The sequence below is a fragment of the Phalangium opilio genome, unplaced genomic scaffold, assembly GCF_054372755.1.
Source record: "Phalangium opilio isolate 3A_F unplaced genomic scaffold, DU_Popi_V2 ptg000017l_1, whole genome shotgun sequence".
Lineage (NCBI taxonomy): Eukaryota > Metazoa > Arthropoda > Arachnida > Opiliones > Phalangiidae > Phalangium > Phalangium opilio.
Genome location: NW_028324151.1, coordinates 6,526,239 through 6,552,010, shown reverse-complemented (window position 1 = coordinate 6,552,010; position 25,772 = coordinate 6,526,239). Strand labels below are relative to the sequence as shown.

The 25,772-nt window shown below is 36.9% G+C and overlaps 2 protein-coding genes across 7 annotated transcripts in view; both read left to right on the top strand.

Moving 5' to 3' along the window:
• The window catches only part of LOC149702776 (uncharacterized), a 39,038-nt gene extending 27,778 nt beyond the window's left edge, over positions 1–11,260 (top strand). For all 4 annotated transcript variants that reach the window (XM_089866692.1, XM_089866691.1, XM_089866689.1 and 1 more), the window contains 8 exons: positions 6,001–6,242; positions 6,853–7,152; positions 7,266–7,319; positions 8,053–8,178; positions 8,392–8,564; positions 9,332–9,544; positions 9,639–9,747; positions 10,279–11,260. In XM_089866692.1, the coding sequence (XP_089722818.1) occupies positions 6,001–6,242; positions 6,853–7,152; positions 7,266–7,319; positions 8,053–8,178; positions 8,392–8,564; positions 9,332–9,544; positions 9,639–9,747; positions 10,279–10,461 (1,400 nt within the window). In that variant the 3' untranslated portion in view covers positions 10,462–11,260. The remainder of the gene's footprint in view (positions 1–6,000; positions 6,243–6,852; positions 7,153–7,265; positions 7,320–8,052; positions 8,179–8,391; positions 8,565–9,331; positions 9,545–9,638; positions 9,748–10,278) is intronic.
• Positions 11,261–15,667: 4,407 nt separating this feature from the next.
• LOC149702775 (uncharacterized) lies at positions 15,668–25,677 on the top strand. 3 transcript variants are annotated; one of them, XM_089866686.1, is made up of 16 exons: positions 15,668–15,883; positions 15,962–16,094; positions 16,158–16,285; positions 16,356–16,472; positions 16,531–16,863; positions 18,035–18,275; positions 18,356–18,445; positions 19,259–19,518; positions 20,247–20,856; positions 22,086–22,300; positions 22,907–23,179; positions 23,254–23,437; positions 24,164–24,608; positions 25,133–25,198; positions 25,290–25,374; positions 25,498–25,677. In XM_089866686.1, the coding sequence occupies exons 2-16, from the start codon at positions 15,989–15,991 to the stop codon at positions 25,528–25,530; spliced, it is 3,186 nt and encodes a 1,061-aa protein (XP_089722812.1). In that variant the 5' UTR covers positions 15,668–15,883; positions 15,962–15,988; the 3' UTR covers positions 25,531–25,677. The 3 variants fall into 3 exon arrangements, with proteins under 3 accessions (XP_089722812.1, XP_089722813.1, XP_089722814.1); XM_089866687.1 differs by having other exon boundaries at positions 15,668–15,890; XM_089866688.1 differs by having other exon boundaries at positions 15,668–16,094; positions 16,356–16,466.
• The last annotated feature ends 95 nt before the right edge of the window (positions 25,678–25,772 follow it).

Here is a 25,772-nt window from a genome sequence, read left to right as displayed (position 1 = left end):
AATAATTTTCTACAAGTTGACTTTCCTCCTGAACTCCAAGCCAAAACTGGAGCTCGTAAGGAAAGTCAACTTGTAGGGGATCCACTGGACCCGCGCTTTGCTTTAAGTTAGGCGTTGATTATCAAATAGTACGTCAGAACTTACAGACTTCAAACCAAATTATAGTTTGAGATTTAATTTAGAAAATATTGTAACGAAGAAGTACGAAAGAAATTTTTGACTAGACGGTTTAACTCTAGAATAAATAAGTCGCTTAACTGCGAAATGTTTATAAATTGCAATGTATTACGACTTTATAAATACGTTTACCAACCAATCAAATTACAGTTAGAAAGACGTCTATATTATGACGGGTGACCGATAGTATACTCAAGCCCCCGCCCACAATACCAGTATAGAAGCTAACAAGCGATATATGGGGTCACAATAATTCCTATTGGCTGTATGTATTTTCCTGCTTTCATGTATAGAGATTATTAGTACAATTGATAATTGCAAGCATGAGGATTTTCCAAGTTTAATATGTGGTTAGATACTTCATTCTGCCTTAAACAGTATCTACTTTTTCACCCTATAAGCCTTCTTGCTTATGTAGGCGGTCTGCAATGTAAACATTAAACTTCAAAGCCCGCCTTTAAACCGTGCTTACGTTTCTCAATTGTAGACAGCAATCCCTGAATACAATAACCCGAGTTTTAAACAAACTTTCGTCCGCCAGATTTTATATTACTTTAATTTAAACTGAGTGAAACCTTAATTATTAATTGTTTAAGAAGTTCTAGACCGAGCAAGACAAATTAATAACAGACGTCTAGGTAATATTCAATGCATGGCTTAAAAATTAATTAGTCTAAGTCAAGGAGATAATCACTCCTAGCATAAGTTCATAAGATATGTTCCATAAGTTTGTCACTGGTTATAAACTGGAGCTTGTCATGAAGTGACGTAGGTCATGGATTCTCTTAAAGCGACGCCTGGTGAGACGCCTGTCAAAGGCTTAGTACAAACTAAATAGGAAGATGGACTGCAAAATTAATTCTCGCTTGTCGTTCTCGAACTAGCTCGAGCTGTAAGTCTCTAGCATTACGAAGTTACTTATGGAACATATCTTATAAACTTATGCTCTTGTCTGTAAAAGCTGTACTAAGGGCATTTCACGTAATCTTTAAACACGTAAACACTGTTCCTTGACGTACAGGAAATTCTAAAGTGATTAGCCCCTCTCTATAAGTTTAAAAATACTTTCGTAAAAGGGAAACTCGGTTTTCTATCTTTTAAAGTAAAATTCGTTGAACGCTTTTATCGTAAATTATATCACAAGTTTTTGCCTTGCCACTTTTCGCGCGCACAGTTTCTATTTATAAAGACGCTCTCGTTAAAACATCGGTTTTGTTTGATGTTTCCTTGGGAATTAAAATATGCAAAATGCGACTGGTTGGCTTGAAAACGTCTGCCCTTGAAGGAGAGGTTATTAACTACGTGTAAAATCGACCTTTTAAAAGTCTGGATCGAGAGGAGTCGTGTTTCGAATATGCTTCCAGTTGAAATTAAAAGGCTTGCTTTTCCAAATTGAAAGCCGTCATTGCACGGAGCTTCTAATTAAGAGTACCCATGTAGTTATTAATAGAATTATCAGAATAATGGGAAGGTTTTAATTCTGAGTGTCCTTAAGCCTCAGGCACACTTAAAGATCAATTCCAATAAATTGTTTAATTTGCAGATAGGGTTAGAATACCTCTAAACTACCAAATCTATATAAGTACAGGGTGTACAGTGCCAAAATGTGTCACAGAACCTGGGACCGATGTACAGTGGAGTAGTTCTATGGGCGATTTTGAATCGAAAATGTTCTGCTCATAAGGTATGATTAGAGTGCTTTAGGGATGACCCCTTATTTAAAATAGCATTGTATCTTATTTAAATTTAAGGATACAATCATAGCTTGCAAAAGGTGGCCCCAAACGGAAAAATATCTTAGATCATTTTCAACTTAAAATCTTTCATGGAATGCTCTGTAGTTCGGTACTACCACTCTTTTGGAACACCGTAAAATTTTAGATGAATTTTTGAACAATGCTCGAAATATAAAATACATAGTCCAATATTTTAAAGAAGCTCTTTCCTATACAACACTTTAAACGTTATTAAAATTCCTAACCCTAAACAAAATCCATTTCACCTTTTGCTGCCTTAGTATGTTTCTTAGTATAATGCTTGAAACACAGAATAGGCCTACATGTTGAAGCGTTTAATTTAGCTTTATTTGGAACCCACCTTTCCTACAGTATGCTAGCTTTAACATCATTAAAATACCTAACCCTAAATTTCTTCCGAAAACACCTTAAGCTATTTGTTGCAAGCAGGTAAATTTTCTCTCTCTTAACCTCCTCTTATGTCCAGGAAACTTTCCGACAACAATTCGTCGGAAATTCCGTGTTAAACTATTCTCCGGAAAGACTTTTCTCGTCTTATTTTCCGGGAAAAGTTTTGGCGCGCTTACAGTACAAAGTCCCTAATATGTCTCAGACGTCTGATAGCACGAGACTTCATATAATATAGATGTCTATTAAAACGACTTTTAGCACGCAGGGTGTTTTCCCTCCAATTCTCCCATCACATACCTCTTTCCCGCCATTCCTGGAGGTGGAGTATATATTCCAATAATGGATTTGTTACTGATGAAGAGTGCGTGGAGCTGGGAGGTAGTTTAAATCGAATCTCGTTTTCAAGCCCCGTTTCCTACCCCTCGGGCCCCTGCCACACTATTTTAACTCTTTTGTTTTATCCCTCACACTAAATTCGTCCAACTCCTGTTGAAGGAACATGTGGTATTGTTTAGATTTTGAGAAGTTACAACTCGAAGCGACGAAGCGCGTAACTGTTTTAATATTGTAGATATATACATGATTCAAATTGGAATTATTCATTATTTTATGTATGCTCTTTTTAATTAAAAAATGAAATCATTATGAAGGAACTTTAGTTGAAGTAAAGTTTAAAATTAATAAATTTACCACTGGCTTATCTAGAGTTCAAACCCACGCAGTGTCTACGGCACAGGAGAGAATTGAGATAAGGAGAGGAAGCTTCTGCCTTTGGCAATACAAATTAAAATTTAGCTCAAACGCTTCTCGAATAACTGACCTGATTTACTTCCCGTCATGTGCCATATCTAACGCCTAATTCAAGCAAAGGGGGGAGAGCAGACTTACCGGAAGTTGATGAGTCCTGTTACTTCTTTCTCTCACGTTTCCACTCCCTTTCTTAATTTTCTCTGGTCTCATATCCACTGTGCCATCGGATAGCTAACAGTTCAAATATTACAAGTCTTATAAGTGATAAAGAGCATAAGTTCAAGGATATGAATATGTACAAAGTACAAACTGAGCGTCATAACTTATAGATTTTAAATGCAAGGATAATTAAGTACATCTTGAGAATGACAATACTGAGTAATGTAAGGTTAAAATATTCATGAATATACAATAGAAATCACTTCATGAGTCATCGTTGTGATGTGTAGAAACTATAAATTCTCCATAGTTCAAATTTTAATTAAGCTATAACAAGATATTCAAATATCTATGCAAGTATCTTTATGGAGTATTTCGAATTTTAAAAGCAAGGATAATTAAGAACAATGTGAGAATGACACTCTTTAGTAATGTAAGCTTAAAATGTACGAAAATGAACAGTAGAACTTGCTGTCATGCAAACTATAAATTCTCCGTAATTCAAATATTAACTATCTTAGCATTTTAATTAAATTATAACAAGGTATTCAAATATCTATGTAGGTATTTTTAGGGACCATTTCGCTATTTTCCCAAAATACAAAATTACTGCTTGCTCGAAATAAAAAGTACAAAATTGCAGGAAGCCTTTTTTGGGGTGGTAGGGTTAGGGCTGGAAATGGATGGAAGATAGAATGATGGTAGAATTCCCCCCGCACCGTTTTTACGATTGAATAGATGATTACATTTTGGATAGTCCTTGGCTTTTGGGTGCTAGGGGGATTGAGGGAATTTTGAAACCCAAGGGGAAGGGGTTACCTTCTATCCCAGCTCCGCTCTTAAAATGGCTGATGTCGGGTATTTTTCCGAATGAATTGCCATTGACATTTTCAGACAGGAATCTACTACTCGAATCTTCTCCTTTTTTGGGGATTTTTGTAAAACGCGATTTTGCCCGTAACTGCCAATGCTATCATAAGCTCATAAGATATGTTCCATAAGTTTGTCACTGGTTACAAACTGGAGCTTGTCATGAAGTGAGGGAGGTCACAGATTCGAGGTAATGCGACGTCTGGTAAGGGGCTGTCCAAGGCTTAGTACAGACTAAATAGGAATATGGACTGCAATATTAAAAGAGTGTAGTCAATTCTCGCTTGTCGTTCTCGAACTAGCTCGAGTTGTAAGTCTCTAGCATTACTAAGTGTATAAGTGTAGGTAATGTAATACTTATGGAAAATATCTTATAAACTTATGATGTTGTAGATAGGGTACATTTAGCTTGAACGACGTGTGTTTTGAATTTCAGATCAGTATAAAAACGAATTGTAGTGTATCCGATGCCCTCTTTCGTGATCCGATTTTTGAAACCTACATAATCAAATTGTCTTTCTTTGGTTTTTTTACGTAAATTGAGAGAGAGATTGAAAGAAAGATGACAGTTTCTATGCATATTTTAAATTTTATTGTACAGGGTGTGAAGATAAATTAATCATAAAATCGGGTTTTCAGTGATAATGTTAATATATTAATTAGTAAAGAAATCCATATTCATTTAAGCATGTTCTTCCTTACGACCGTATTCTCTAATCACGTGACATAATACAATTGTTAAAGCACGCGTAATTTCAAAATTCAATGACAAAGGCTTAAGGAGTATTTTTATTTTAATGTTGTCGAAGAAACATTATAGAGAGATTTCATTTGACTGAGTTGTACGTCTCACCCTTCTAAGTCTTACCATGGTTCTGGTGGGTTTCTGTATTGAACCCCCTCAATATGGCCGTGAAGACTTTCTCACGAATCTTAGCTCCTCCCCAAACAAAAACTCTTTATATAGAGAATTACGTCGAGAAAATGTAATTTCTGACTGTAGAATAAGTAGTTTTTAAATTATTTTTAAATTTCTTCCGGGAGCCGACTTCCAGGGGTAAAACTAATAATGTATTTCCTATGAGCCCCTGTATAACTCCAACCTGCAGTACACCAATGTACGACATTTTTATAAAATTTATATCTTCCTTAATTCTAAACCCATTTACTCGTTGTTGGGATCAAACTGAATCCCAAATTACTCTCTACCTCTGCTGAAAAAAATAGTGCGACATAAAAAATGTTCAAACTCGTGAAACTTGAAAATTTAATATCTTCTTGCAACGGTCTTTACAGTATAATTTATTGAATCTTGTAAAAAATATGCTTCATCAATTATTAGCTTTGTAAAACAAAATGTGATGTTTTAAACTATGATTTCATAAAAAAGAAATATTAAATTAACCGAATTAATTTGCTATTTATAAAAAAAACTGGTGAACTAGCCCAACCTGACATTATCTGGGAGTCTAATTCCCAAACTATCCCCAATTATTCCTGCATTTATATTTTATGAATTTGCACTGAATTTGTCTTGATTTCGTGCATATGTTTAAAAAATATTTTGGGACCCCCTTGAACTTACTTTCATAGTTTCATCCCGAAAATATGGTTCATAAATTAAACCTTGAACTGAAAAGTGCTGGTGCAATATGTTTTTAAATATGTTAATCTAAGCTTTAGCGCACCATACTATACTTAGGTGAAAAATTGCAGTGTATAAGATGTCCAACTAATCTCTTACGGGTAATTACTTCCTTTTCAATCTGTTTACCCCAAAAGTTATAACATTTTTCCTCTCTTTAATTTACCGTGTCAAAAGTGAGATTAGACTTTCATCGAAAAACGTGTTAAGCACGTTCTCGCTATACATCCCTTTATCCTTACTCGATTGCAGACAACCGGTACAGTTTTGACGAGGCCTTGGCGGAAGAGTCGGACGAACTAAGTCGGGACTCGCATCAATCAAGGACCGAAAGTTTCCGGAGCAAGAGATCGCGCCGACGAAACGACAGTTGGTCAGCGCCCACCTCCCCTTTCCGGAGCGTCCTCATGTCGTCCGTCGTTCCAATCACCTCACCCGTGCTCGTTTCCAAGCTCAAAGATTCCCCACGATTCGGCCTCAGCTTGCCTTCAAAAGTGAGCCCATATCATTTTAAATACACTTGTGTATAGCTGAGAGCAGTGAACTCTTTCGTTTTTTCCGTTCATGTATTTTATTCTGCTATTAAAAAACCCATGAACGACATGACAACATTCAAGCTATAAATGGGCTGTAATGTTCATAAGACATGTTCCATAAGTTTGTCACTGGTTACTGAGAGCTTGTCATGAAGTAACGTAGGTGAAACGTCATAGATTCTCGGAGAGAATCTTTATCTCCCCCCTTCTTCACTGTGTTAGGATTAATCATCCCAATGTGGGCGGATACTTTAGTGACCCTTTGTTGTTTGAACATGTTGACGTCAATAAAGGGATCTCCTTCGTGTACCTCCTACTTTTATAAGTATCTTCGTGTCACAATTGGAATTCCTCGTGTCACGTCAATTCCCTAGTTTTAGTTTATGAGATTGACTCAGATCGAACCCAGAAACATGACACGTGTTACTGTTAATTAATTTGGCCTTACAACCCCAACCCAAAACTCAGGGAGTTATTAGCCCTTCATTTGTTTCACCTAATGACAACAAAGCTGTGTGGTATCCATTCCACCGTGACCAATGAACCCTTTCCTTCTATTAAATGCTAGGATATAAAATTGATGGAGCTGATGGTTCACCGTCATCAGTCGCAAATCGCCGAAGAAGAGATGAAGGCCTGCGCCAGACAAATTTGGGCCGAAGAGTTAGAAAACTTTCACCGGAGGCAGCAAGCTGAGGAACGAGAACGATGGCATCGACTGACTAGCCTGACGACCCGAGACGAAGTTCAGGAAAGATTGTTGGAGGTCAAGAACCGTATCGCCGTTATGCAACAACAGAAACGGCGAGAACTCTTAGACAAGGAAGAAAAACTTCGCAAAACCATCACGGAACAACACGCCTTGAAAGTTAGTACGAGTATAGTCGTCAAATTAACTTTTCCTCCTTATTTGATTAGGCTTAAGTGTAACGTCTTTGTTAACACGAGACTCCAATAAAAATCTCTTCCTTTTTACGATAGAGGCAGAAATCAGCGAGGAGTAGAGAAAGATCCGAAGAAAGAAAGAAGATACAGGTAATTTCGCCTCTTACTGTCCTCAATATTACCAAGTACCCGCTTTCTGTTTATTCTAAGAATGAAGTTATGCCACCAAAAAAGGACTTAACTGTTGTAGCTTGTATGATATCATCTCAAGGAAATGATTATGATTACTCTAACATCGTTGACTAGATTAAGGCAGGCAAAAATAGGAGCAACACAGGGAACTTTTTCCCCTAGTCTATACTGTGCAATGATGAGGCTTCGGGAAGTGGGTAGGGCTGTGCAAAGTATTTTCTAAAATTCGATTAGATCAAACAGTGCATTGAGAATTCGTACCGACAAATTGAAGTACCTGTTTGAATTTTTCCAAAATACCAAAATATGACTTTGAAACGGTGATCATTGAAAAAGTACTATTTGCACAGCCCTAGAAGTAGGCGTGTTCGCTGGTAAGGTCACGACGCTTGTGCGTATGGAAAGGGGAACTAAAAACGGCCAATGTTTGATAATATAAACACAGAACTATTGGCCCCCTTCCTATTTAGTGCGTTTCTTGTTTTTCACCCTATAATAGTGCATCATTCAAGTTTCAAATATTTTAAACGAAAACCAAATTTTATATTTTTACTCAAATCAAAAGCATTCAATATCCCCAAAGGTCTTTAAAAGCATTTGCTTTGAGACTGATTTATCGTGGATAACTTTTACAATCCGCTTATTTTTTTTCTCTTTTTACACTTGCACTTATTGCAATACGCGACAAAAGGAAAAACGTCTGGAGGAAACGCAAAAGCAAGAAACAGAACAAGCTCAAGCTCATTTGAGCGAAGTGCAACAACATCTGGAAAAAGCCATCAAAGCCAAAACGCAAAAGGAACAGAAAACTACCACCGTAAGTTTCAATCATATATATTTAAGCTTTAAATAATTTTTTTTATTGGCCCGGCATGCATTCTTTTGTCCGTTGACTTTTCTAAAAATATTTGTTGTCGTAAATAATACCCTCGATTAGTTTAAAAGCATAGCTATACGTAAAATTGGGGAAGTTTAGAGACTTGCATGGGGAGCGAATGATTCCCCCTTTCACATCTGTCAGAAATTAAAGATTCAGAATCAGAAAGACGAAGAGAAGAGGAGATTGTGGAAGCTGGAGAGCACGCACTCGTCCCTTTGCGAATCCGAGATGCAATTGGAAGCTCTCAGTCTCAAGGATAAGCAAGTCTCCGAAAGAAAGCAAGAAATTACCATGCAACGACAGAGCAGCCTCAAAAAAAGAGCGTAAGTTATTATTCCCCTTATCTTTAAATGGATACTTAAACGATCCGGCAAGCGTTTTCTATTATGAACTTTACATTCTAACACTATTAAGCACATTAATGTTTTCATTAAATCACCGTTAATCTATGAAGTTATGAGTAACTCCCTGAAAACTTCACCCTATGTCTTATCGTTGCACCAGGCAACTTCATAAAGGGGATCCAATCATACATATGGCACAGATATGCTTACCGTCATGTAGGGTTGGTTCCTCTTTACTAATTACAAGTTAAAATGTAGAATTGAACTGTGATCTGAGACCACCCAACCATGGACAGGAAAAGCCGTGTTAAACCCGCATTAACAAATGGCCCTTATGCGTCTACCGACCGCAATTTGTCGGCACTTTTACTAGGGTTTGGTGATAAACTTACGACACAAGCCTCCACAGTGCTAGGGTCAGGCGTATCTCTAAGCAAATCTAGCTTCCTATTCAGTTGCCTGTCCGTGGTTAGGTGGTCTGAGCTGTGATCTAACGTTCGCCATATCGGCAAAACGTGTGAAACCTAAGGTGGCCATTCACAAGCGTTTTTGGGTCTTATATCGATTCTTTATCATACTTTAAGCCAGTGACATAGTTTTAAAACTCCTTTTTGACTAGTTGTACGTTTAGGTACTCCTTTAAATCGATAGAAACCCACGCGGTATTGGGATGTAAGGCTATACCCCTGTCAATCAGCTCTATTTCATTTATTCGATTTACCATCATTTGGACCATGTCCCCGTAGAGAGACGGTGGAGGAAAGGCAACGTCAAGCCAAATTAAATCAATCTGAGTTAGACAAGGCCTTGGAGAAATGGAGGGACAAAGTGTCGAATTATCAGAAAGAAGCCAATTATCGGGCCTTGCAAAGAGCCAGCGAAAATATAGAGTCCAGACGAGCTAAAGTTAGGGAAGAGAGGTTGGCCAAGGAAGCCGAACACAGAAGGAATTTAGAAAGGTGAAATTCTTTGAGAAACTTTTAGGCCTCGTTTTTAGGTCTTATAAAAAAAATGTCTCAACGTGATGGTGTTGCCATTGATTTAATTAATTAGGATTCGAGCCGAGGAAGAAGCTAAGTATCTCGAAAGACTTCTTAAGATGGTCGACAGAGAAAAGCAAACCGAAGCGTTTCTGCAAGAAAGAGACGCGGCCATTGAACAGGTAAGAGTTAACAGAAAAATTTCGTAAATCTGCTAAGATGGCCTTATGATGTGTAAAAGGAAACGATAAAGCCAAGAGTAATTTTGGCATTAACGTTAAGATCGAGTTTGCGAAAGTGTCATCATGACCTTCAAGAAAATACGTCAAGGTCAAATATGTATATTTAGATAGAGGAGTTATAAAATACTCCTAGGCTACTTTGTTGTTACAACGCCTGTACCGTTTCTGGCTAGCGTCAACAGCCAAATGGAGCCCTTTTTCCTAGACTTTGATTATAAAAGGGCCTCACTTTGGGCAAGTCAGAAAAGTAATTAGAAGTTCCTAAAAACATATTGATGCCCTAACAAAACAGATTCTTAGGCATGTTGTTATGGGGATTCGCAATTTGGGGAATCTGTTTACCTTGGGTTCTAAGCACGTATCACATCCTAGATTCGAGCAAGAATTGATTAGACCCAAATTAATTCACTATTCTTGAAGACACATTTATAATAGATGTGATATAGTTTTTGCGTCTGTATTTTGTCCTAGAGCCGCTTGATCGCTCAAGCCGCGTCGGATCTCCGAGAACATTTGCGCCAAAAATTGGAAGAGGACGTCCTGCGACCCCCGAAAGCCTTAACAGCGAGCTCTTTCAAAACCCCCGGACCCCCGACCCCGGCAAGAAGAAAATGCCTCAAAGACCTGCGAAAGTCTAAAAGTTTCTTCTGTTGATTATCAATTACCTTTCGTAGATCCTTAGTGATTTTTAACGTAATAATTAAACACAAACTTCCATATAACAAGTTATAGGCCTAATTGAAAACAAAAAACATAAAAAAATCAAATAAAGGGCCACGGTATTCAGGGTTTACAATTAACGAGATTATTAAAATCCCTTTTCAAATAATCCCACGCCCAACGGGTACTCGAGAAATAAATGGCCAAGATCTAGCAATTTTTAAGTGTTACTTTAATTAAGACTAATTTAAAAGGGAATGGCCGAACGGTCTGTTCCCTGAGATTAAAGGGGAAAATTCGATGTTGGAACAAAAAACACTATGGTATATATTGATTTTCTTGAAAAGCAATGGGTGGTTTGCCCAAATATTAAAAAATTATAAACAATGTTACACAGATTACGCGTTTCTACAGATATATATATTTCTGCTACTATGCATGGAATTCCGGAGACCAGGATTACCTGTTTAACATTTCTACAGGTAAATACAAGTATATTTACTCCTTGATTGAATCGTAGCTACCCATGCTTACCTCATCCTTAATCCGGCCCTGTGAAAATCACGACTTTATAGGACGGATAATACTAGTAACAAAGGGGTTGCGGGCACACTCTGTATCCTCTTAGTACTTTAGTTATGTAACATGATTCTTCCCAGGCTAACCCTTTATGTTTGCTCTCCTGCTCATCAAACTTCAGATGGGCATCGCACCGTGGGGGTAAATTCTATAACTGTTTGGTACACTAAATCCTCTGCAATCAATCCGCAAACCTGGATTGTCTTGACGTGGGAGACAATTTCAGACAAAAATCCACTAGCGCATGCGCCTTGGCAAATAGTTAAGCGCTAATATAGTAATGATGAAGGAAGTATTTATCGCGTATGTGATTCGGTTTAGTAACCTTACTCCAGTTGTTTTGATGTTGGGAAGAATCATGTTACAATTACTCCGATTTGTGTTGGTACACCTCTCTCGAAGAGAAGTATTATATACTTCTGCTGCTACCTAAGTTAATTAGCAGTTTGGGCCGGGTGTTGATTAACTTAGATTTAAAATACTCCCACTGAAATATATCTTACAAGACTACGAAATGATCTGTATAACTGCAGAAACGCTACATATCCGTGATTTCTGTTTTATCAAGTTTAAATCGGACCATCGGGGTTCTGAGAGTGAAGAAGCAATTAAGAAGAGGCGTTTAAATATGACTATGTATTAACATTCTACTTAAATAGAGACCTATAGAGATTGAAGTTACGTTTCAATTAAGCGCTAGGGATTATTTATACATAATACTAACTTTTAAACAAAGGATGTATAGTCCATAAGCCATTGTAAATATCACTATACGTGTACAATTTTAGTACAAAAATAATTAAGATGAAAAGTCGTGGTCAGAAGAGCCGGAAAAGTGGAATACGTTAAATTTATTTTTAATTCTATTTATATTTAACTGGATTTTTTGATATATATAAAAATAATTAATTATTTATTTGTGTTTTGCTTCGAAACTGAATTTTTAAGTTTCGAAAGGTGATAAATACTCGAAATAAGATGAATTTAAAAAAATGATAGAATAGCTTTTATAAGCGATTTATATTACTAGAAGGATTCGTAAAAAAATTTCCTCCAATTTTTATATTATATAATTAAATTAATATATAAATAATTAAATGTTGATATCGAAGTATTTAAATGGTTTTTATAACTCCCTATTAATATTAATTAATTAATTAATGTTAATTTGCGAATATTTAATCTTAATCCCTATTAAACTAATTATCCGCGCGTTTGAAAAGTCAAACAAAGCCTGGAAAATTAGGCTTAATGATGAAGAAATAGGTGCTATTGTTATCGTTTTTGTTCATGTATATTTGTTTGCAATAATTTGTTTAATTATAGATTTGCCAAAAACTAACTACATGGCCAAACAAATCAAATAATAACAAACAACCTTAATAGTGCCAAGAAGGTTTAAAAAAAACATTCAAAGTAAACGATATGGTATTATAACGATGTCAATTTTATTAAACAAAATAGTACAGAACCAAAGCGAATCTATCTGTACACACAACAAATATACCAAAAACAAATATATATATATATATATATATATATAATATATTCATATCATCAGCTAATGTCTACTTAAATCAGAGATCAGGATAATGAAACCAATCTTTAAGGAATATTTAATATAAAAAAATTCATAAAAAAAAAACAAATGAGAAAATTAGAGAACTTCCGATAATATTGTGAACTCTATAGTCTTCCAAATAGCGCTATAGAATCAAATATTCAACAACAAAAAAACAAATAAACATTCATTTAATATCGTAAATTAAAATAAAGACTCATATTTATCCGAAAATTAGGCCTAAATACTTAAATATAATTCTAACTTTAACCTAGTTATTAAGCCTAATTACTAATTGGCAAAGCATCAATCAATCAATCAACCAATATAAAAGCGTTAAATTATAAGTTCGGTGTTTAAAATTAAAACATGATTAAGAAATTAAGAACCCTTACGACATAACTAGAAATAAATCCTTCAAGCACCACACTACACAATAACATTTGCGTTTTTACGGAATAATAACTAGATATTTCAATGCAATTTTTAAACCTATTTTGTCATAGTTATTTTTATACAACTCTAGGCCTTTTTAAATGTCTGGTGGTAATATTATTCGTTACTGAAAATACAATTCCTACATCCCATTCGCGTAGTTTCTAGCTTCGTAATAACTTATTTCTTAATTGTTTAAATCTCTAGAATACCTGAACATAATAATTTTAAAAGAAAGCATGATAAAAGTGGTAATATAAGTGAAAGACGTGATTAAGAAATCCTTGCCCTTAGTGTAACAGACTTGTGCATCTTGGCTAATGAAAGTTTGTATGATAAGATAATGAAAATAACTATTTCCTAATGTAAATAATTAACATTTTTTATGACTATGATAACGGTGAAACTGAGTGTAATTACAATTTTTACCTCTCCGTGTGACGTAGTCCAGGAGAGGTTCTGTAACGGCCGTGTCTGTGTGTGTGTCTGTGTGTCTGTCTGTCTGTCCGTTGTTACACCCACGTGACCGCGTTCGCAGTTTGCGCATCGGAGCAAACGTGTTCGCCATTTCCGAACTGCTTTCACAGTCACGGAAATGGCTCCTCTACTTGAGTCCTCACACCACCATCTTCTGGTCTTTGTCCATCCCACACGGACACCAGTCTGTTCTTACTGGCTTCTAATCACCACCATCTTCTGTTCTTTGTCAATCCCACATTGACACCAGTCTGCACTTACACTGGCTTCTAACTCCACCATCCACTGGTCTTCCGTCTATTCCACATAGACACCAATCTGTATCATTGGCTTCTACTCTATTATCATCGTTTGGTTTTAGGATATACGCGGCGATCAGCTAGGGTTACGAGAAACGTCTAGCCTCCCTAAGGTGGGATCGCCACCAAAGGTTTTCGCAATTGCGCTTTTTCCTTACTATTATAATGGAAACGAATCGTATATATACCCCAAATTTGAAAAAAGCGGCCAAGAGGGGTACCCTTCACTTTAAAAGTCAATATGAGCAAAGTTTGAGAAGATAATAGGTATAACTTTATTTTAAACGATTTAACTATTATTAATGTTAATTATAGAAGATTAAAATAATTAAAAATAATTATATTTATTTAAATATTAAAGATAAACCTCTCGTGCAAAGAGAGAGATTATCAATGCCTCCTATATCTACCAAGGCCCGTGCATGCGATATATTTCCTTCATTGCCTCCTATATCTATCAAGGCCCGTGCATTGTGATATATTTCATTCATTTCCTCCTATATCTATCAAGGCCCGTGCATTGTGATATATTTCATTAATTGCCTCCTATATCTATCAAGGCCCGTGCATTGCGATATATTTTTCAAAACAACAACAAAAATGGGAAACCCCAACTCAGAAACATAATAACGTTTTCATTGGATACTTAAGTTTATATAATCTTCTTGACACGGAGAGGTAATATTTTGGTTTTCCCAACTTGTTTAATATATGTATTATTTTCTTTTAGGTTAATAAGATTATCGGACTTCTGGATGTTTAGTTTTATTTTAAACCTTTTGTTCATTCTTGTTTTCTACCAAGTTTTCATGTAATTGAGGAAGATATTTAATTTTATTCAATCAGATTGTGTAATTTTATTTGGAAATATTTTTTGTAGAAAAGCCATGTGTAATAAAGTATCCAAAACTTTTCCTCGTTTTCAAAAATGGCGCTTCAAATTTTGGGGTAGAAGATGCATTGAGTTGAGAAAATTACCAATTACCACTGGACTGGAGTGGCCTTTGCGTTAACCTGCCTATTGGGGTACGTGAGAGACACTTTTGAAAACATGGGACGGACGAACAGCTTCCAAGTTTATCACGCGATGGTGTCGCCATCTTGAAGCCTAGATAAGAAATGTATAAATACATGTATCCTTGAAATCCCGCCTTTTCTTTTAGTTCCCTTGGTTGCAACAAGATGGCGCCACGAGCGCGTGATATAGTTAATTGGGTCTTCCCGCCTTTTCTTTTAGTTCCTTTGGTTGCACTGGGATGGCGCCACAAGCGCGTGATAGTTCCTTTGGTTGCACTGGGATGGCGCCACAAGCGCGTGATAGTTCCTTAACCTTTGGTTCCTACCCGCGTGATTGAGTGCGCCATGTCAGAATTACTACGGACTACAGTGGAGCAGTGTTGCCAATGTGTGGGAAATTTCCCACATCGTGGGAAATTTTTGTAAGGTTTTAGGCTCTGTGGGAAAAAGGTAATTTTTTTCCAAAATTGGTTAAATGTGGGAATTTTCGTGTTTAAGTGTTAATAGTGCAGAATATGCAGTTAAAATTATTGAATTTTGCTCGGTTAAATAATTGCAAGCGATATTTCGAAATAAATTCGGTGATTTTAAATTTGGCGCTGGAAAAAAGTAGCATATTTTGAGAATTTTAAAGCTTTATAGCGTTTTGGCGCATTTGTACATATTGTCAAAGCCATGCGCAGTGATATTCCATATTAAACCTAGTAGGAAAAAATAGTACAGATAAATATGACTGTAACGTTTCCACCATATTTTAGCTGGGGGCGGGGCTAAAAAGGGGCTGTGGGAAATGTGGGAAATTTTTCAAATGGAAGTGGGAAAATCCACTTTCAAACATTGGCAACACTGCAGTGGAGGTATTGCAATACAATTCAGTGGAGGTGAATCGTTATGAAGTTTTTGGCACTAAATTTAAAATAAATTATAACTGAAATTAAGAAGTATCTTTCAAAGTTCATTAGTCCTTCGAAAATCTCGAAATTAGTTTTATGGCGATAATGATTCTTTAATTAGAAGAGTGAGGCAAATCTAGCCAAGAAGACCTAGTGTAACTTGTAAGCAGCAAAACTGAAGCCTAGCTTAGATTTTTGGCGGTTTTTTTAATCCGCCCTACCACTTACCACAGTGGCACAGTTTCTGAGAAGGCCTTAGAATGGAAAATAAAGCAAGATACAACCAAATTTCTGACCGTAGTAAAAGATTTTCTACCGCAACTTCTATGGAATCTTTAGGCGTTTTGGATCTAGGCGATTTAAGTGGTAAGTTTTGTTCATTTCATTATAATTAAATCGCCATGAGAACTTGCCAATCTATTTGCATAGATTTTAGTGCATCATCCTCTGAGCTAGAAAAACGGGAGAGATTTTCAAAATTATTAAATCAGAGTCAGTCAAAATGTTCGTCAACAATTGAAGCAAACCAAGTGAAAGAGAATACTTTCAAAATTCCTGTAAATTAATTATATTAATCTGGCTTTTCAATTAAGCATATAATTAATCATGAACCCATAAATTTGTTAGGACCTTTCAACAACCAATGCTTTACTCAGTAAGCGAATATTCCCATCATCTACTAATATTACAAACCAATCAAATAATAAGACTGAGGACTTCGCTAAACCTCAAGAAAAAGTAGCGGTAACTTAATATATAATAGAATTACAAGTTTATAATTAATTAACAATTAATTTTCCAGGCCATTAATAAATCGTTTAACTCTCAAATGAGTTTTAAGGGGTTGAAAAATAATGATGAAATTAATTCAAATAAATCTATTGACATTGAAAGCTCGTTAGACCCCCGATATCTTAGAGTGTGTTCGGATGCGGATTGGAGAATTTCTTCAGTCGGAGATGGTTATTTTAGAAGCAGCGCGTTACATAAAAACATCTTTCCTAATCAGTCTGAAAGCCAGGAACAATTTAAAAGAGATTCTTTCACAACTGACGGAATGCCAACACCTTTTAAAGGCTCCCAATCTATCATTGGGCAAAACAAATCAATGAAAAACATAGATATAGATAATTCTGTAAGATTATTTTATCTTAAAGGGGCTCACCGTCGCTGTTGGGGGGGAGACCGCCTTTAGTTCAGGGGGAAAACACCCAGCACTTTGGCCATAAGGAATGGCGCCACCGTCGCGGTGGGCGGGTAAGCAATAGTGCTGTCAGAAGCGCCGGTGCGACGTCACCCATGCCGTTTTCCCATAAAGAAAAAACGGTAACTGTCATGGCCGCCCATTGCTAAAGGCAGACTCATGACGTTGTAGCGGATGCGCTACTGAGCCTTCACAATCACACTTAGCTAAGCTTATGTCCGGCTCCCTTTGATCTCTAATCTTAAGTTTTTTATATGAAGACTTTTTAACCTCACAATAGATTAGGTGAACACTAGGTGGCGTCTCATATTGCACCTTTGGTGAGCGCCCCCTATATTGAGCCAGGCCTATTGCTAGGGCTATATAAAGTCAGGTCAGCTGTGCTTTACAGTCAGTGTACAGTATCATCTTAGTGCAGTCTGTTAGGCAGTCTGTCTCATAAGTCATTATGATAGTATCCGGATAGAGTGGCAGTCTATCCAGGATAGTTGTTGGTGTTAGTAGGGAGTTAGTTAGCTAGTGCGGTAGGCCTTAGGCCGTATTCACCATCTAAGCTAAGACCTGTTTAGATGTAGGGTAGATTGACCTTCTACAAGGCAATCCAGTGATCAAGTCCGTAATGACTAGTTCTCGCACGTTAACTCTCTCTGTTCGTGCCATCACTTCAGTAGGCCTAAAGACGGAACTCAACTGGCTCTACTTAACCCTAGTAAGTGTTGCTTTCTATAGCTACCTCCTAAAGGCACACCCCTAGTCTGGCGCTCTCACTACCCATCCTATCAATATCATTGTAATTAGCATTATCAATTATTTTGTTATTTATTTAATCAATTATATTCTGTAACAAGTACTAACCCAAGAACCTAATAAAAGAGTTCAAATATATAGTATTATGGTTTTGAGCTCATTGTTTCACTCTGTAACCTAGCTTTGACAGCAAATCGGTTACAACGTTTAACCTTGGATCTGACGTCACAACTGACACTGACAGCACTCTATATGCTAACCAACAGTTTGACCCCCCCCCCACTTCACCCCAACAGCTCTGGGCAGCCCCTTTAATTTGTATTTGAGAGTTATTTATATCACAAAATATGTTCAGTTCAATTTCAGGAATGATCAAATATCGGCTAGATCATCGTCTCTTAGTGGTTCAGGGGGTTCTGGGACTTATTTGGGAACCTCTAGTAACCCTTCTTCAAATTCAAACACGTTAAAAGTGGCCCATGCAACTTCAAAAGCGGAAATTTTCGTCACATCCCCAAAAAATCCTTTTGAAGATAATTCCCAGGCAACGGAACATAATAAGGAAAATGTTGTAAACTTTCCTTGGCTTCAAACTGGTAAATATAAATTTAATTTATTTAATTACAGGATTATTAAAAATTTAGGATGATCTACTCGTTAAAATTTCTATTTAAAGATCTTGGATCCTTTGATAATCCTTTTTCAAATGAAAGTGAAAATGCATTTCCTGAGGGAGATTTCAAGGAAGAAAATTTTCTTTCTGCTGGTAAAATTAAATCTCTTTAGTCCAGTTTTATTAAACTTGGATTAAATCAGGGTTCATACAAACCTGGAATTGAAAACCGGGAAAACCTGGAAAAATCAGGGAAATAAATAGTTGACAAAAACCTCAGGGAAAACTCAGGGAAGTTTAGAATTTTTAATAAAATTCAGGGAAATCAGGGAAATTTGCGTCAAACAGGGGTCGAGTAATTAAGCAAAATGTTCATAAACATTCCCTCCATAGGATTAACATTACACTAAACTTTGGAGGCTCATAACTCTGGTTCTACTAGAGATACGGGGATGTCCTTTGAGTATGTTATAGTCCTATTTGTTCCCCATCCAACCATACTAAAATCTTAGGGCTACGACAAACAGGGGCCGAGTAATTGAGCAAAATGTTCGTGAACATACCCTCCATAGGATTAACATTACGCTATATTTTGGAGGCTCATAACTCTGGTTCTATTAGTGATACGGGGATGTCCTTTGAGTATGTTATAGTCCTATTTGCCCCCCATCCAACCATACTAAAAACTTAGGGCTACGACAAACAGGGGCCGAGTAATTAAGCAAATCGTAAACAAACAACCCCCTCCATAGGATTAACATTACACTATACTTTGGAGGCTCATAACTCTGGTTATATTAGAGATACGGGGATGTCCTTTGAGTATGTGATAGTCCTATTTGCCCCTACCCCCTTCGCCTCCTTCGTTAACATTTGCTCCATAGGATACTCCATATACGGGATTTGTTTTCCAAAAGTTGTATGAACCCTGTAAATTAATGTTTTATTCGTTTTTAATTATTACAGATGAGGCTGCGGATTTACTTTTACGAGAAGAAATTGAATTTCAAAACAATCATCAACTTGAACTTCCTGAAAATAATTCTGGCTTTGCCGGAAACTCATTTGCCAGTTTCAAAAATGATCTTTCATCAATTGCACGGCCATCCTTTTGCAGTTCTTCCATTTTTGGCGGAGAGGCACCAGAAAAAGTTACTAAAGATGTACTATTCAAAGCCAAATCGGGTCAATTGGGAAAATTGGACAAGACTTCCAACTCCCATCGTGTAAATAAACAACTCACTAATTAATTTAGTTACATACTGATTTATCACAATTTTGTACTAATTAATTTAGTTACCAGGGGTGTGCGAGTACTCGTTAAGTTCGAGTACTCGGTTCGAGTATCGAGCCGAGTACTCGACTCGATACTCGATAACAGTACATTGAGATACTCGAGACAGATTCGAGTAGCTTTTTAACATCTTAAATACTCGACAAATACTCGAATCCGAGGCTTACAACTATAGCAGACGATGAGTTCATGAACATTTATTTTGAAAATCACCCGTTCAATGTTTAATTGATCACTAGCAATCTTTTTGAACTAGTTCGATATAAGATAATTGAACATCTTCGTTATTTTCAAGAAATTTACAAAATTGCTACTCGACAAGTCAATATTTGAGACTCGATAATTACTCGAAAGAATCAAAATTTGACCTATCTAAATACTCGATACTCGAAAGTATTTTTGAGACTCGGCTCGATACTCGATAAGAAATTAGTTTTGATACTCGGACTCGGCTCGAAACCGAAAAAACGGGACTCGCACACCACTGTTAGTTACTGATTTATCACAATTTTGTACTAATTAATTTAGTTACTGATTTATCACAATTTTGTACTAATTAATTTAGTTACTGATTTATCACAATTTTGTAAAAATTAATTTAGTTACTGATTTATCACAATTTTATTTTGTAACTCAATCAATCAATCTGATTAATTACAGCCGTATTTTGGAGTCTCAGTTGATAGTCCATTACGCGATGATCAAACTATGGCTGAATCGGATATTCAGAGAATTAGTTGCGTTAGCCAAAAGATGGGACAAGAACATCAGCAATATCTTAAAAAATTAGTGCAGGGTTTGCAAATTGAAGAAACCCCGCCCCAATCCGCTAACGAACGTTTCATAATCCAAGAAACAAATTCCAAACCATCCTCGTCTGGAATTGGTAGCATGACGAATGAAAATAGATCACACTCTGCTAGTGAAATAGAAAACCCTCATGGTCACAAAGATTTGCGTACATTTCGCAGCATGGAGAATTTGTCACCGACTAAGAAGCCCCATTCCGTTGATCATTTTGGAAGTCAGCCAAATTTAAATCGTCCGATATCTTCCGCCGCGAGTTGCGGATTTTCTTGTCCATCTCATATAAACTTTCCTGTTCATCAACCGGCGCCTTGTTTTCATTGTTACGATGCAGCCAGAATGAATTACGTAACTCCGCAGATGCATATGCCTTATCCGGTACCTACTTATCCCGCTCATTCTCATCCAATGGGGGTACCATTTCCAGTTCCTAGTCAGAATGCCGCTTTTACTTCCAATGAAAGTAAGTGATGCGGGACCCGTAATAATCAGTGGTGTGCGAGTACGTGTTAAGTTTGAGTATCGAGCCGAGTACTAGACTCGATACTCGATAAAAAAACATATCGAAATACTCGGACTCAGTTCGAGTATCTTTCCGAGTATTCAACTCGATACTCTATAACAAAGTATCGAAAAAACGGGACTCGGTTCGAGTACTCGACTCGATAACAACATATTGAAAAACTCGGACTCAGTACGAGTATCTTTCCGAGTATTCAACTCGATACTCCATAACAACATATCGAAAAAACGGGACTCTGTTCGAGTACTCGACTCGATAACAACATATCGAAAAAACGGGACTCGGTTCGAGTACTCGACTCGATAACAACATATCGAAAAAACGGGACTCGGTTCGAGTACTCGACTCGATAACAACATATCGAAAAAACGGGACTCGGTTCGAGTACTCGACTCGATAACAACATATCGAAAAAACGGGACTCGGTTCGAGTACTCGACTCGATAAAAAACATATCGAAATACTCGGACTCAGTTCAAGTACTCGACTTGATAAAAAACGTATCGAAATTCTCGGACTCGGTTCGAGTATCTTTCCGAGTATTCAACTCGATACTCTTTAACATCATATCGATAAAACGGGACTCGGTTCAAGTACTCGACTCGATAAAAAAACATATCGAAATTCTCGGACTCGGTTCGAGTATCTTTCCGAGTATTCAACTCGATACGCTATAACAACACATCGAAAAAAACGAAAGTCGGTTCGAGAACTCGACTCGATAACAACATATCGAAATACTCGGACTCGGTTCAAGTACTCGACTCGATAAAAAAAACATATCGAAATTCTCGGACTCGGTTCGAGTATCTTTCCGAGTATTCAACTCGATACGCTATAACAACACATCGAAAAAAACGAAAGTCGGTTCGAGAACTCGACTCGATACTTGATAACAACATATTGAAATACTCGGGACTCGGTTCGAGTACCTTTCATAGTATTCAACTCGATACTCTATAACAACAAATCGAAAAACGGGACTCTGTAAGAGTACTCGACTCGATACTCAATAACAACATCTTGAAAAACTCGCACCCGGTTCGAGTATCTTTCCGAGTATTCAACTCGATACTCTATAACAACATATCGAAAAAACGGGACTCTCACACCACTGGTAATAATCGTAAAGTAACCAACGAGTTTTAATCAGTTTTTTTTTTCCTTAGTCATTAGAGGACCAGAAGAAATTACAGTTCACGTCTGTTGGGGCAGCAACGCTAAAGTTATAATTCCACTTATCAATTCATCCAATCAATCACTGAGTTGTACCTTCACCCTTGTGACTGCATTTGTGGGAAATACCAAAGTTAAAGCTGAGACTTTGAAACTTGTTATGCCAGGAACCTTTGAAATACCTCCTCGAACTTCCAAAGATTCTTCGGTAAGAGTTTGAAATGATTCCATAGTGTTTAGTAGAGGTGTGCGAGTCCTCATTTTTAGGTCCGAACCCGAGCCCTCGAGTCCAATTTTCCAGGGCTTGTCGAGCCAATAGAGTCCTTAAAACATAGTTTCGAGTCCCAAATTCTTAATTGAGTCCAAATTTACAATACATTTACCGATTTCATTGACATGCACCCAATCATAGACGTAGAGTCACGTGTTCACGACCAACTATAATCTCTCTTGTTATACAGTTGGCCCCTTTGCAAAAAAAATGGACTCGGACTTGTCCAGCTCTCCTGGGGTAATTTTAGGCCTTGGCCAATGACCCGGGTACCCGTTCGAGTCCTAAAAAAAGGGGGTTCAGAGTACTCGGACTCGGACTCGGACTTGAACTCGAGTACCCATTCGAGTCCTAAAAAAATGGGTTCCGAGTACTCGGACTCGGACTCGGACTTGAACTCGAGTACCCGTTCGAGTCCTAAAAAAATGGGTTCCGAGTACTCGGACTCGGACTTGAACTCGAGTACCCGTCATTTTGTAATTCCCGCGCAGACCTAATATTTAGGCAATCATAAAGTTTAAACTTAATCCAAATTAAAACTAGGTGAGTCTTCAAGCCCTTGAAGAAGGGGTGACCAACATTTGGATTGAAATATCTACATCACTGCCCAATCTAAACATCCAAATGTCCAGTTTCACTTGCTACATTAAACTTGTTATCGAGAAACCCAAAATTAACGTTCAAATTTGCGGTAAACAATCATCTGAAGGTCTCGAGTTCATTATACCGGCGCCTAGTCAGGAAATAGAGGCAAAAATGATTAAAGTTTCAAATGAGGGCAAATCCATGGTCCCTGTTATAGTTTACCTTCAATCAGTAAGATTAGACTTATCTTAATTATTTTTTAGGCCAATTTAATAAGCATTCATTATTTAATATTGATCTTAAAGGAAACTATCGAAGGTTTTACGTTCATTTTCCCAGAATGGAGAGTTAGGAATGAAATGGACAACTCCAATCATGCCTACAAAATTTTATCGCCTACTATTTTGATTTATCACATTGAGGGGTTGAACAGTTCCTCATTTGGCATCCCTGTCACTGTTTTTAATAATCGGGAGAATGATTTTAATGGTAAGTAATATAATAAACTATCAGTGGTGTGTGAGTCCCGTTTTGAGTATCAAAAATAATTTCGTATCGAGCTGAGTATCAAAAGTTCTTTGGCGTGTCGAGTGTTTAGATTAGGTGTATGTTGTTATCGAGTTTAGTACTCGGATCGATACTCTAACTTGACGAGAACTCGGATCGATACTCTAACTTGACGAGAACTCGGATCGATACTCTAACTTGACGAGTACTCGGATCGACACTCTAACTTGACGAGTACGCGGATCGATACTCGAACTTGACGAGTACGCGGATCGACACTCTTAACTTGACGAGTACGCGGATCGACACTCTAACTTGACGAGTACTCGGATCGGTACTCTAACTTGACGAGTACTCGGATCGGTACTCTAACTTGACGAGTACTCGGATCGATACTCGAACTTGACGAGTACTCGGATCGATACTCGAACTTGACGAGTACTCGGATCGATACTGGAACTTGACGAGTACTCGGATCGATACTCGAACTTGACGAGTACTCGGATCGATACTCGAACTTAACGAGTACTCGGATCGATACTCGAACTTAACGAGTACTCGGATCGATACTCGAACTTAACGAGTACTCGGATCGATACTCGAACTTAACGAGTACTCGGATCGATACTCGAACTTAACGAGTACTCGGATCGATACTCACACGCGACTACAAATTATGTATATAATTAATTAATATAAATCTTTTAGGATACTGTGAAATTAAAGGAACGATAACCATCAGCTTACAATGTCCCGATAAAATTGACCAAGATTTAAATAAAATTCCACTTTTGGCCAAAATAGGCGCTTGTAAAATAGATCCAAGGATTGAAATTCAATCTATTGATGTAACTGAACGAAAGTCTTCATCTGTTTCTTCGTCATCTTCGAGAAATGAGTTTAATTCCCAGTCTTCTACCGCAAACAAAAGTTCGAATACAAGCATCAGAAACTATCAAAAAGAAATCCCCGAAAGAGACACGACGGTAGCGAGTATTCGGGATCATAAGTACTCTGTTTCAATGTTTGACTCGTCACATATGACTACATTTAATGAACCAAAATGGTATTTGGAACCGGAAAACTTGAAATTCACAAACGGCAATGAGAAACGAAGTTTTAAAGTTCATAATGTAACTGAAAATCCCATGTGGTAAGTTTTTGGTTTAATTTATTTCCCTAATTGGCCTTATTCCTGATCAGCGCCACCGAGGCGTAGCGGCGACTTTTGGAACTATAATAATACGGTAGCCAATCAGAGTCGATGGACTCTGATGGAGATGTTATTTTCTCTGTTTTGATTATTACCGCTTCAACTTCAAAAAACACGTTTTAACTAATTATTATTAACCTAATCATCTCCAAATAGACCAAAATCGAATGAAAACTTACTCCGAAAGTCTTATTTCATAATATTAGACAGAATAAGAAAGGTAAAATCAACTTTTAATACTTTTGAAACCATATCGCTTGTTAAGCCTTGGCTATTCAGAAAGATCAACAAAACATAGAAAATAACGGATCCATCGACTCCAGCGCCACCTGTAATTGGCTACCGTATTATTATAGTTCCAAAAGTCGCCGCTACGCCTCGGTGGCGTTGATCAGGAATAAGGCCAATTAAAGTAAGTTCAATCATTTATAAGGTAATTTTAACGATGTTTCATTACTCATTAGGTTTAAGGTATCTGATAAATATGACTTGTTTCATTTTACACCTCCTCATGGTGTTTGTCATAAATGGTAAGTTATAGGCTAGCTTCATAAATATAAATTTTTATCTTTAACTATATTTAAATGCTAATTAGAGGTAATTAAACTAATTATTTTGTAGCTCTCATGTTACAGTGTCATTGAAAGATAAAGTTAAACAAAATAGCGAATACCAAATAAAAGTTTCTTGTGATGGCCTTGATAAAGTAAGGAAAATGATCTTAACGCTAAGCCTAAATCATTCATACATTTCATTCATTAAGATTATTTGTTTTGATATAACTAATTAATTTATTTATTCATTATTTATTTTCAATATGTGTTTTTAGTATGTCAAAGTGACGGTAAACACTTCACATTGATAAATTATTAACTTTATCCAATTCAACTGCATGTTTAATTTTCGAAATATTATTTTTATAAAACTGTATATATATTTAAGACTACTTTTAAATTTCTATTTGCATACACTTTTGTACGAATAATAAAATTTTAGGATTTTGAGCAAACACGTGGTGTTATTATTTTTATATTTCGCGGCTTTAATGAAGAGCTAAATATTGCGCATGGGCAATAAAGTCTGCCAGGGCTGTACATAACCTCT

What these genes read in the sequence shown, in the direction of transcription:
- LOC149702775 (XM_089866686.1), top strand. Translation starts at nt 15,989, where the DNA reads ATGGAAAATAAAGCAAGATACAACCAAATTTCTGACCGTAGTAAAAGA. An exon ending in GGATCTAGGCGATTTAAGTG is followed by an intron (nt 16,095 to 16,157) that starts GTAAGTTTTGTT and finishes CTATTTGCATAG; the next exon opens with ATTTTAGTGCATCATCCTCT. An exon ending in CGCTTTTACTTCCAATGAAA is followed by an intron (nt 20,857 to 22,085) that starts GTAAGTGATGCG and finishes TTTTTTCCTTAG; the next exon opens with TCATTAGAGGACCAGAAGAA.